The sequence below is a fragment of the Anopheles coustani genome, chromosome 3 (assembly GCF_943734705.1).
Source record: "Anopheles coustani chromosome 3, idAnoCousDA_361_x.2, whole genome shotgun sequence".
Classification (NCBI taxonomy): domain Eukaryota; kingdom Metazoa; phylum Arthropoda; class Insecta; order Diptera; family Culicidae; genus Anopheles; species Anopheles coustani.
The window spans coordinates 80,503,743-80,516,869 of record NC_071288.1 but is presented as its reverse complement, the minus strand read 5'-3'; the positions used below and the strand labels follow the sequence as shown (position 1 = coordinate 80,516,869).

General features: G+C 41.9%; 1 protein-coding gene across 3 annotated transcripts in view; it reads left to right on the top strand.

Annotated features, from left to right (window-relative positions):
• Positions 1-3,834: 3,834 nt before the first annotated feature.
• The window catches only part of LOC131259324 (histone acetyltransferase KAT6B-like), a 57,454-nt gene continuing 48,161 nt past the window's right edge, over positions 3,835-13,127 (top strand). For all 3 annotated transcript variants that reach the window (XM_058260789.1, XM_058260788.1, XM_058260787.1), the window contains exons 1-2: positions 3,835-4,155; positions 4,218-4,903. In XM_058260789.1, coding sequence (XP_058116772.1) covers positions 3,967-4,155; positions 4,218-4,903 — 875 coding nt within the window. In that variant the 5' untranslated portion in view covers positions 3,835-3,966. The remainder of the gene's footprint in view (positions 4,156-4,217; positions 4,904-13,127) is intronic.

Below are 13,127 nucleotides of genomic sequence, written 5' to 3'. Positions count from 1 at the left end.
GCGGAAAGAAAGGGATAAAGGGCCTGCTGCTCCCCCCCTTTCCCCATGTCCTTCTGGGGTAACTAGTTGGCTCGAAGCTAAATAAAAACTAGATCGGCTAAAAGATAACTATCGCATTGATGGAATTGTCCGTCTCTCAAGCCACCTCCTACCCCCCCCTTTGGGTGGCTATTTGACTAGAAGGAGAAACAGGGGCAAAACATTCACACACACACACACACACTTATTCGACAAAACCATGAACCTGAATCAATAAGCTAATTAAGCGCCAGCCAGGGTGGTGTGGAGAAACTAACTCGTGGTCATATGTTACTTGTATAGTGGTATAAGCTGTAAGAAATATTAATAATAAATATATATAAAATAATTATAACAACATACTGCAAACCAGAAGCAACCACAAAAAAGCAAACCCTACGAATAACCAACCCAAAACCCCCAATGTTTATAGTTGTAATGCGCGTCTCCACCGGACACCACCGTCCGTGCTGATGGGGGGAAAAAAACCTTCAAGTGGATATAAATAAAATCGAACCGTGTGGAGCAAAGTGGAAAACAGTAAAAGCAAACAATTTTCAAAAATAAAATCAAATACCATACCAGATGTAAAGAGAGGAGTATATTTCATGAATGGATGTTGATGTAGAAAGAACTGTATGCGGGTATGGAAACAGAAAGAGGATGGTGCCCAAAATGTTGTCTCCTTCAGGTGGGCGATGAATTTAATTTTTGTTTTTATTTATTTACAAATAGCCCATCAAGTCATTCCATTTTTTCGTTTTAAATTAAGCTCTTCCGGATGAGTGATGTGTCGTGCTACGAGAGCTCGGAAACGGGCGAACGTTGCTCAACCGCTTCGCAACGGAAACTTCCAACTCGTTATCGTTATGACCTGATAATCCTGCCCCGGGTCGCTGGATCCTTTCTTTGTGCAGGGAAATTCCTCCGAGCCGGGTTGAAGATAAGCACGAGAATTGAAAGATTTAGTTAGACGGCAAGACAATAGACAAAAGCGATAGACAAAGACGCTTTCCGTGCGGGATACCGTGCCCGCATATCTCCTTCCGCAACCACACCCGCTTTGCCGGTTCGGGAAAGCTAGAAAACAGGTGCTCTGTGGTAAAACAAAAATAACAGGCATCCGGAAATGCGAAATAAACTCACCTGGATGCCCCCGGGCACGCTGGATCATGGGGATGCATGGTGTTCGTGAAGGCTTCCGAAGCGTAAAAAGATTAGCTTATTCTGGGCAGCATGAGGGTGTATCATGGACACAACAAAATTCCCCCAGCAAGTCTTGTCCATACTTGGATAAAGTGTGAGTCATCTGTAATATTACTATGACGCATGGTGGTAACAATTTGAAATATATTTATATTGGCTAAGTTTTTTCGGATACACCAGTCATTTGTGTTGAGGATAAGTAAAGCTCAAGAAACAGCTTTTCTAGAAAAGAGAAAAAATAAATTTACTAAATAAAAATAAACAGAAAACCATATGAACACTAAATCGAAAAACACTACAAGACCGAAAGTGCTTAAGAGCACAAAGTCCACATAAACGTTGAAATTTAAAGCAACCTACGGCTTTTACAGATCTACAATTTGTACAAGCGAATCAAACCATTATGCAGGAAAAGCGAAAGCTGAAGAAAACACATCATGTACACTTAGGAACTGTAACTAGAAAACTATCAAACGAAACTAGAATCACGAGAAGAGACCATAAAATGTAGCTTCAAACTATTCCATCTATTAGATCAAACAGAGTAAAATGATGGAAGATGTTTAAATTTCATGAGGCGATTAATGACATTTAAACGTAAACTTTACTTGCCATTATTTCTAGTAAAAAAAGAAAAAATAACGCACCCGGAGTACCGGAAATGTAAAATCAACCAAAATTAAAACAGGTAAATCATCAAAAATAGGCTTTATCACAATGCCCAAGAAGAAATCGCAGCTGGAAGCCGAACCGGTGGCTTTAATGCCATCAATACAAATACTAAACGGGGAGAAAGTAAACTATAGTTATTTCGAATAAAACAAAGAAAACAATTATCAAACTTTTGAGTGTACGTTTTTGCGTATGTACTATCCGAAATTGTTTGTGAAAAATCAAGCCAAAGTTGTTTAAAGGTATGTTGTAATTATTTCCTCAATTGCTCAATTGCTTCCCTCCCCCTGAAATTGGTGGTATGGTTCTGAAAAGAAAACTCTTGATTATCAAACAAACATACAAATGTTTCGATGACATACTTTTCAAAGTAGGACAAACCCAGAAACATTGTACGCTTGTGAACATCCCCGGGTTTCCAACCGTTGGAAGCAAATGTAGTCATTCATGTTATTCCAATTTTGAGGCACAGGCACACGATGGTGTCATTTTAACTGTGCTTGTTGCCCGTTATGCGTGGCAGAAGGTCATCGAAACCGAATTGTACGCAGGTCGATCACCTTCCGACGAGCAGCTTTCCAGTCAATGGTGGAGTGGTGTGGTCTTGTGAAGAGAAAGGGCTGTTAGATGTAGCCTTCAAGCAGGTTTCGTTTGGTATTTGAGTCTCATGGCAGTTGATGTAATTTACTATTGGACTTGTGTCATGTGCACGTCTTGTGTTATTTCTTTATTATCATACATTAAGGCGTTTTGAAAGCATTACAAAACAATTAATGAATAAACCTGTTTAAATATCGCATATGTTTAAAACTAATTTTTTGTTAAGAAACTTCTGGCATTTATCAATTCTGTTTTCCTTACCGAATCTCACTGTAATTAGATTTCTACAACATCATCAACCAAGAAAGGATAATTAGTTCTTATTAGAATATTTCAATATGCATCCTCAACTGGTTTTTTAAACTCATCACGGCTTAGCGCCCTCTAGGTAGGTATAGGTACTAAATAATTTTAGTACAAATTAAATGTTTCGTTTGAAGCAAACAAGGTTACTGGAACTGTAGAAAGTACTGCTTTGTATTAGCAACCTTGGGGCTGTCAACTTTGCAGATTGTCAAAATTGAAGTTTCATATTTACACTTCATAGTTTTACTGTTCGGAATAGCTTTAGATTGAGTGTATCATTACTCGCAGTGTCATATATGATATGAAATATATTAAAATTATCAACATATTGTTTCAAAATATTTCAAATATAATGTCTCTTGATGCTTTCTAATAAAAACTGTTCGTTTCGTTTGTATATTCATCAAGACTTCGTTTGTTTTGTACTTGTCAAACTAGTTTGAAGTCTACTTCCTTGTCTCTGATGCTCTCGAGAAAGAAAAAAAAACTTCTGAAGCTTGTAGCAAAACAGAATCTTGTAGAAGTTACCGGTGCTGCAAGTTTCTGCTCCATTTGAGATAGCATTTGTTCGGTCGATTAGTTTTTCGCGGACGAAACGCGTCGCCGGAGTGAAACTAACGTGCTGCAGAAGGATTACATCGTGAAATCCATTCGTTTGCGGTGTACCTTATCTTCGGTCGCGTTTTTCTCTGTGCGCGGTGTTGTTGCGGTGCATTCTATTACAGCACTGCCACGGGGTTTCATTTATTTTACACATTTGTACATATTTTTCCTGTGCAGGCTACCAACAGTCGTTCTCGTACTGTGCATAGGGTGTATTTTTAAACCAATATTAAGTATACATGGGCGTTCGGCATCGGCGACAGCAAAGTTTCCAGTGCCAATAGTGTAAAAAAATCTGCTTTCATTGCATTTTACAAGTGTAAAGAAAATTTGCTTCCACCGCAGTCGTTGTCAACCCGCCGTCGAATACATGCGCAAGTGAGGTTAATTTCGCGATAGGCTACGCGTCGCGAAGCAAAGGGTGGAATTGATTGATAAGGCGTTTTGGGATAGTGCGTTCGGCGGGGTTTGGCATTGTGGTTCAATCTGCACGGGGGGTAGAGACATCACCAATTGCATCAGTTCAACCCACGCGACGATAAATTGCGGTGCCCGTTCCAGATGGAACCAACACAGGCAGGCGAAGAGCAACCGGAGGAACGAGAGAAACTTCCACCAGCAGCTGTGGATGGTGGGTCAGTTTCTACGGCCGACACCGATGCGTCAACAGATAACAAAGAGGCCGAAAAAATAGCAAACGAAACGGAGAAGGCCGAGATTAAACCTCCGGACGTCGCCACACCGCAGAAGGTAAGCGTGCTCTAGTAGGCTGTGACTTTGTAGTGTTTCTAATCCCAAGTTGAATATTTCAGACGCCCAGAGAAATGGAAGAAGAATCACCCGAGGACGCGGTTGTGATAGAGAGTTCACCGGAAAAACAACCGTCCGAGAAAACCAAAGAAGATTCCATTAAAAGTCCCGGCGAGGAAGTATTCTCCATCGACGACGAGGAAGAGCACGAGGAGGAGGAGGAACCGGAGGAAGATGAGGAAGAGGAGGAAGATTACGGGGAAATGGATGAGGACGAGGAGATTTACGTCGAGACGACGGACCGCGTCGGTGCGACGGAACTGTCCGACGAACGTTCGTCCGAATCGGACATCAGCTCCGACGAGTACACGGATGATGACGTCGATCAGATCGTGATTGGTGGTCACAAGAAGGGGGGAAAGGAGGGACCGCTGGAAAACCGCAGAAAGGTTTCGAGCAACGAGCAGGACGATGACGATGAAGATGTGCAAATCCTTACCGATGACGACGAGCCGGAAGACGATGAAGGCAATGAAGTAGAGGACGAGGAGGGGGATGATGGCATGGAGGAAGAAGAAAATATGGATGTGTCGTCGCCACAGGGAGTGACCATAGTGAGGGCATACGGATTAAACGATGACTCCGACAGCAGCGAGTCGGGGGAGGAGAAAAATCGAAGGCTTAAAGTGAAATATCGTAACTACCAACACAAACAGGCAGCGGTGCTCCGGAAAAGATCTTTTAAAATGTAAGTACATGATTATTTTTGATATCTTTATTCAATTTTAGGTAAATGTTGCATTTGATGCATTAAAAGTATGGTATTTATTCCAATATTTGCTAAAGCAAAATGGTTTAATCTATTCTGCTTGGCATTTTTAACATCATAACAATTTACTTCCCTCTTCTTCGAAAAGATGTTTTAAATGAATGAAATAGTGATACAACTATTTTAAAATAATGCTTGAATGTTTCAGTGTATCTTAAAATATTTTTCTTATGAACGAAAGTTCTGCATCGTGTTTGGAAACAAAAGTCGGTACGTTTTCCTGCGAACGGTTGTTTAGATCTTTTCCGATACACCTTCACCATTATGTCTGCAAAGTTTTTTTTTTCAATCAAATAACTTCATCAATATCGAATGCATCTTATTTCTCATCGCAACGCAAATTACAAATTTTTTTAAGTTCCACCTCGCAAAATTCATCAAACTGCATCCCTCTGTCCATGGAATTGAAGGGATGTCGGGAATGCTTCCAAGCGTTATTGCGTGGCGTCGAGTTTTCCGTACACTCTTTTTACATTCGTTACATTCCATTCACTCGTTTACGCCTGGAACCAGCATCTTCCGACGCGTGGATGCTGTACTTGCTAGCCGTGTGGGGTATGAGATGACGCGCTCTTGTCGTTGATGGTGTTCACTGATGCACTGCACATGCGCCAGATGTGAAAGACGTGGACGGGATGCCGGCGTCATTTGTGTGGATGAGACTGTTGCCACCATTCGGAAGTTTTTTCTTCGTCTGTCTCAGGACTCGCGTTTGGTACTTTGTGATGATGTGTGCATGTAGTGCAGCTTGTATTTGCAAAAGCTACTATTTTTTATCGCTTAGAATATAGACAAAGTTCTCAAATCAGATGTCCATCTTATGTTCCCATTCAACTATTTGTTGTAAAAAATTATTGTCAGAATGACACCTAATAATAGAAACAACATTTTGCAACATGCGCTCTTTTATCTATTGGCTTTCCACTTGCACCGCCAATCCATCCAGCGGCTGCTTGCCCCCGTCCTTGGGGCAAGGAAATGATTTGCTGTGTTATGATGTGGATTACGACGTTGATCGTTGCCTGGTTGCCCTTACCATCAAGGTGTGTCACCCCGTGCGCGCACAGACAAACACATACGCCACATTAAAACTGCACGGCTTTGCAAGCAAATGCGCTAATCCACCCGTCCCTGAAGCATAACTTCCATGCCTTTCTTCTATCGCCCGCCGAGTAGCCTTGGCCGGCGCAGCACAGAAAGAACCGAGCGAACGGATGGTTGTTGTTGCTGCTGCCGCCGTTGGCCGCAGTAGAAGTCGCAGAAAAGGGCAAAGTCAAAAATCATGCCAAGGTAACGCGGCTCGCAAAAGTAGTAGCATTAGCTCTTTGGCGCGGTTCAGCAGCATAGAAGAGGCTGAATCGGAACAAACTCAAGCGCAGACGATGATCGTTGTCGGTTTGGGCTCGGTGTGCGCTGCACTGTGTGGTTGTTGCAATTTGATTCAATTGACCTTTCTGGTACCTTTTGGCCTCATTTGCGGTGCAACCACCATGCCGTACCATTGCTCCCACGCACTCCAGTTGTATTTATCCTTTTCCGATCGTCGTCTCGTGTAAAGGAATCTAATATTTTCGCAATACATTACAAAACCGACAAGGTTTTGTTTTCTGAATAGTAAATAGGAAATCGCATAGGGTTACGATACCAATAGGGGGGCACTTAGTAATGTAACTAACAATATGATGTTATTTATAAGTGTTAAGAATACAATATTTTACATATTTGTACCAATTATGATCGAAACGCGACCTTTCTTCTGGAAAACAACACCGTAAAACATTAAAAATAAACGAAAGACGAGAGATGAAGCAAATTTAAAACAGAATGGCCAAAATACTCAGGCCAATGCATTGGCTTGGTCATAGACCAATGCATTGGCCTCATACACCTCTCACAACCCAATGCATTTTGCAGCGATTTATAGCCTTAAGGAAATCATGGGATATCTGATAAATTCTTCTGTAATCCAGCATATTAGTACAACCTGTTCGGAAAATATTAATTTTGGAGCCTTAATTTATTACGGAATGAGAAGGTTTATCGTTTAACCACTTCGCAGAAGATCAAAGAACATTTCATAGAAGAACAAATATCTTCATTATATTTATTTCGTCGTAGAGCTAGAATTTTATTACTATTGGTACTAACACCATTATAGGAGCACTTACCCTACGGTAAAATGCAATTTAAGCTCAGTTTTAGAGCGTATATTACAGTAAAGATGTATTCAAAAGCATAACAGTCGTACAGGTTCGTAATATATAAATAAAACTGTTACATCTCGTATTGCTGATTCCATTGTGAAGTCTTGGAATTCTGAAGTGTGAGGTAAATTTTAGCTTCATGTTCGAGAAAATCTGAAATATGGAAAATACTTGTTTGCAAAGCATGGATATACTTGACGGTGAAATTCTCTGCAAGAGCAGTTGCCACATGTCAATGCAAGCGGCCAGCAGAAGCACCTTGTCAACAATGATGCAAACCGTCATCAATCCAATTGGTTATCAACAGAGCATAATTTGATTGGTTCCACAATTGTGGTCCGGATGTATCACGTTTCATTGTAATTGATCTGTGATTTCTGATAAGCCCATCGCTTCACTGACAAGTGAAAAACTAAATTTCCCTCCGTATGAATGGACAGTTGGTTGGGAATTCAAAAGAACGATGCCAACACGGACGCCAGTAATTGCATTGAGTTCATTAAGGCTCCCGGTGTATTGGTTTAATTTCTCCCCAGCATACGGTGCGGTGATGATATTTTCCATTTCGATACCACTTTGCAAGGGTGCATGCTACGGAATGTTCGAATGGCCCAAGTTTTCTGATTGTCCCCGTCATTCCTAACAAGTTTGACGTTCGGTTCGGAACACAAAACAACACCATGAAAGGGATCCAATCTTCTAGAGGAAAACATGGAAAAGAACGAAAACGTATTGCCCTAAAGGAACGTGTTAAAAGTAGCGTCAAATGTTGAAAATTTTCCCTTCATGCTGGAGTGGAGAAATGGGCAAAAGGGAGTACTAACATCCACCAAAAGCTCGACGTGATTGCTGCACAGGCGAAAGAGTGACGGCGTGTAATCACGAAGAGCGGTAAAGTGCTTGCAAATCACTCGATTTTTCTCTCTCTCTCCCTCGCTCCAGGGGTGTATTGTATGGTACCCTCACCACCTCCTCCAACACGTTCCCAACCCTATTCGAATGCATTTTCCAGTTTTCTCGCCCTTGGTATTTGGCTTGGGGAAGGACGTTGCAGCGCCATTGAAGCAACAGGCCATCGACCGGACGTGTGGGTGGTGTGAATTCTGGTTAATAACCTCTCCCCAATCTTTACAGAGCGGTATCCTTTCAGTATCCTTGAAGGAATGGTATCGCACTGCACCACGTCGTCGATAGCATTGCATTGACTTGCGCCACCATTTCTCCTTCCAGCGACCTTCGAATGTGTTGGCCTGAGCTTTGGCTGGCACAATTTACTGTTTGCTGCAGCCTTGGATATCCTTTCTCGTCGGATGAACGCTAGCTGCACCGCCAACCAAAACAGATAAAATTCCCAACATTATGCCAAACGTTACGATATGATCAAACTCCACCATCGTCAGGAGTTCAATAGTGTTCTTCATCTTCAATGCTAATGCTCTGTCATCGGGGATCCTTCCTCCCCGCTAGGATCGTTATCGTTGGAATACATTCAAATGTTTAGTTTATATTTTTCTTTTTAGTCTTTCGTTACGGCATTACCCTTTGGCAATTTGACGTTTACAGACCGATGGCATGAGAGGATAACCGAACCGTTGGAGAATTAACTTAGATGAAACCACCAACAACCCTTCCTTAGATGGTACCCCAAATTACTGGGAACATTTCCATTGACCTTTTTACGTGACAAGGACGGAAATGACACAATATCGGACAATCAGTTGGATTGCTCTCTGTTGCCCGTTTTCGTATTTCATTATATTAGAACAATCATTGCACAAGAAAACGGTGTAATTAGAGTATGAAGTTGTCACCCGGTTACGCTTGCGTTGCCCATTATCACCTCAACCTGTCGAAGGGTCACATTCTGAGATTGGAAGATGCATCAAAGCGAAGATGCACCCTCCTTGGTTCCATGCGCGACACAGTGCTATTCTATACCACTCTAAGGCAAGACTATGGTCCGCATGTTAACGACTGGTCACTAATCAATAAAAATTGACACGTAGCCTGGCGCTAAGTGTGCAAAATGCATCCCGACGACACCACCGACGCTGGCTCGGCTGCAGGTGAATGATCGCACAAGATCGTTCTGGCATTGGAACCGTAGGTTTGCGGTGTGTGTTTGTGTTTGTGCCTGTGGTTTTCCTCTTGCAATTAAATGCGTCTTCAGGGGTATCGTCGCCTTCGCGCCTGTTTGCACTTAGCGATGCAGATTGAATGAATTGTTTTCCATTTCTGGAGCACAACGTGGCGGGAACTACCTTTGGGTGTGGGGGAGGGAATGGATTATTGCAGGGTACGTCGTTGATTCGGGATTACCGTATGGTCATTGACACTGTTGATTAGAATAAAATGCAAGGGCATCACAAGAACTATTGGAAAGTGCGTTAATTAATCCTTGCGAAAGATAGAAGAAATTCCATTATCAAATTGTTGCAACCTGCCAATCAATATTTTTTTCGATTTTTCGACCGCCAAGTGTTTAGTTGCGGTTGAACTATATCCATTTACGTTTGGATCGTGCACAGATAGGCTACAGCATTTTAGTTGGATATCAAATGTTTACTTACGGTTGTACAGTGATGCATAAGCAGCTTGCTTACCTGGGCTCGAAAACGGTGTAAGTTGTTATATTCTGTTGCTCTAGTCATTTATTTATTGTAAAACAAATAAATTTTACGGAAAACTTAGGTACCCTTAAAAACTCCCAATTAAATAATCGGATCATATACTTGAGACTGAGGAAAATAAAAATTAAGAAATGTGACTTCGAAGGATAAAAGTTTTGAACAACATTCTTTCATCGATGTCAATCACAAAACACTACGCGAATCGAAATCCTTGAAACGATTGCCCATGTTGTCGTATCAGAAGGACCACACACTTGCCCTCATTGATGTCGAAATGCCGTCGTCCTTCTGGGCGAGCTGAAGGACACGCCGAAATAATGGAAAAGGATGTGCAACCTCGTTTTCGCGGTACGTTCGAAAAACCACCCTCCTGTGGTGTGCGGCTGAACTCTGTTGCTTCTTGATGCGCTCTTTTTTCCCATTTCCCAAAAATTTATCCTTTTATGAGGGCATGTATTTCCCGCCGAACTCGAAGTTCGATTATCCTCATGCAATCCGGTCGCTGCAGTTGACCTGCAAATAGTGCAGTACTACGGTAACGTTAAACGATCGCTTTCGTCGACGGCTGTGCTGTGCTGTCTTCTTTCCGTGACCTTTCGTCCTTCGAGACCGCCGGCGTAACCTTAAATTGAACGAAATGAACCAATATGCCACCGTGTGGCCACGACACGAACGGGCTAAATGCATGCCAGAGTTATATTGCGACCGCATAAGAGGGGGAACGAACCCCGGTGCACTGCGATGCAATTCGTTGCTATTGCATCGTGAGCAGTTTTTTAACCTCCACCCTTACAGCCCTTTTGAAATACGCTTTACGCTTGGGGTCGAAGCACTAGAATGATTGTTTATACTTTTTCAAACTTGGTAGTTGATGTTCGAGAAGAATTTTTGCTAAAAATAAATTTAGTGATATATGTACAATCCTATCTAATAAGAAATACCATACTTCCCATCGATTACTGGACAAATTGTATTCAACCCTTTAACGGTTGCGGGGTTCACTCTGAATTGCTACCTAATAAAATCAACCTACTTGCGGAGATATTCATAATGCAAATTGTAAAGCAGAATAGCACGGTGTTCCGTCCGATACCCTTCAGGGAGTGGAACGTGGTGTTCTGCTTCTTTCCTTAGTCGGTTGCATGTGTTTTTTTAAATTGGATTTGTTTCTTTTTTCGTTGTGCAAGCTCTTTTTCCTGATTCGCTACAGTGGTTGCAATAACTCTTCGTGCTTACTATTAATCTTTATACACCGTTTTCAATTTTTATACACTGTAGCAGTTTTTCATGTACTTACAATACCCGGCCAGGCCCGTCCAAATATATATAAAAAAATGCATGTACTAAAAATGCGATTTTTGTGACTTTAGTTTGTTTGGTAAAGTAACTACTGATTGCAGCAAGATAAAGATGAACAAGCTGAAAATAGGAAGTAATATTCTTCTCAATCCCCAGCTGTTGCTGTTGAGAGCAACCCTTTCTAGTTTCTTATGCATTTGTAGGGAAATTGTACATTTCACTAGGTCATAAACTTGATGTCGATATGTTTTCGTTCAGAATTTTCCAATTTCATCTAATCGACCGTCTTTCAATAGGTTACAGTAACACTCCCTGGAAAGGGACTAAGTCCTACTAGGAGGTGTATCGTGTCATGTAAAGAAAAAAAAATACAACCAAGATAAGATTGGTAAAGTGTATAAAGGTGTGCACAAAAACGGATGAGATTGTAAAAAACTTCATACAACCGGATTAAACAAAGTGTAACCTTATCAGCAGCATTATTATGTTATTGAAATAATGAAGCTCCGCTTATTGTACTTCCGCCCACTGTATCGCTGTATGTTTATTGCACGGCGCGATAATGTAAACCCGATGTAAACCTGGCTGTTGATAAATTTAATAACATATTGATGGGTTATCTCACACGCTGCTGTCCCCAACGAATCAGGAGGCGTGGTCCCCCGTGGTCAACGCGCCAGCTTCAGGAACTGAAACGTGTGAAAGCTTCTTGCTATCGTAGCTATAGAAAAAAAATGACCCACTATGCAAAAATGAGACACATTATGGCACATAACCTGTATCGACGACTGAACAAAATATTGCATGATCAGTATGTTAGAAGGATTCAGGAGAACCTGAGAAGTAACCCACGCCAATTCTGGAGCTATGTAAACTCGAGGCGCGTTAATACCCGAATACCTCAGCTCATAACGTACAATGGCTCAGTTTCCGCTAATGACCAAGAGTCCTGTAATCTCTTTGCAGACCGTTTTAGAAATCAGTTCTCAAGTGGAGTTAGTTACGACATGCCTCGTTTGAATGCCGCAGTTGCAAATGTTCCGCGTGAATTAGTCTGTAGCATGCCTATGCTATACGGCTTAAAATCCACCACCACTGAAGTACCGTGTTTTGCTGAGCGTGGAAAGCACAATGAACTCTCCATTCCATAATCAAATGTTATGAACTAAGTATCGAAAACAACTAGATCAGGTGACACCGCCAGAAAACAAACAAAACACATTTCGATAAACCCTCAACTCAGAAACAACAACTAAATACCCCAAACTGCAATCTAGGCAAATTGATAGATCGACGCACCCAGCGATACAGCGCAAGCAAGTTGCGACACGATGGTGCGCGAGCATTGCACCTAAGTAATATGACCCACGGCAAGCCGGTGCATGAAAAACAGGGAACCAACAGGTTCGGGCATTTGAGCCAAGTAAGCATGACCCACGGCGGGCCGGATGTTATGAAACAGACAGGGAACGATGCGCGCAAAAACGTTTGCGCGATCGACGTCAATAACCTAACCATGATTAAAAACACCAAAATTATCAAACCAGCATTTATAGAACCGATAAACAACTTTTGTAAAGTAGGTCAGCCTCATTACCAACACTTATTAAACCACCTGTAAACTAGCCTTAAGAAACAGTATAAATAAATCGATGCCGAATAGACAAAGGAACTATTCGGTGGACACTGATCGGACGTGGTCGTAATGCCCGTCGCGCATCCAGTAAGTTAAAAACTTCTGAGTTTTCATCTAAGTTCAAGTTGTACACGATGACAAACCCTCCGCTTTGATAAGTCCGCGACCGCGAGTGGTTTCACGCAGTATGCGTTGATACAAGGTGACCACGAGTTATGGATACCGTATATCCACCACATGGCGACCGTGATTATAATCAGCAATCTTCGGAGTGAAGTGAATAATAAGTGACTCGAATCATCGTGACCAACAAGAACCTTGATGGTTGAGAGTGCGGAAAAGTGTCAATTCAAAAACGATAACCTTTAAAAAAT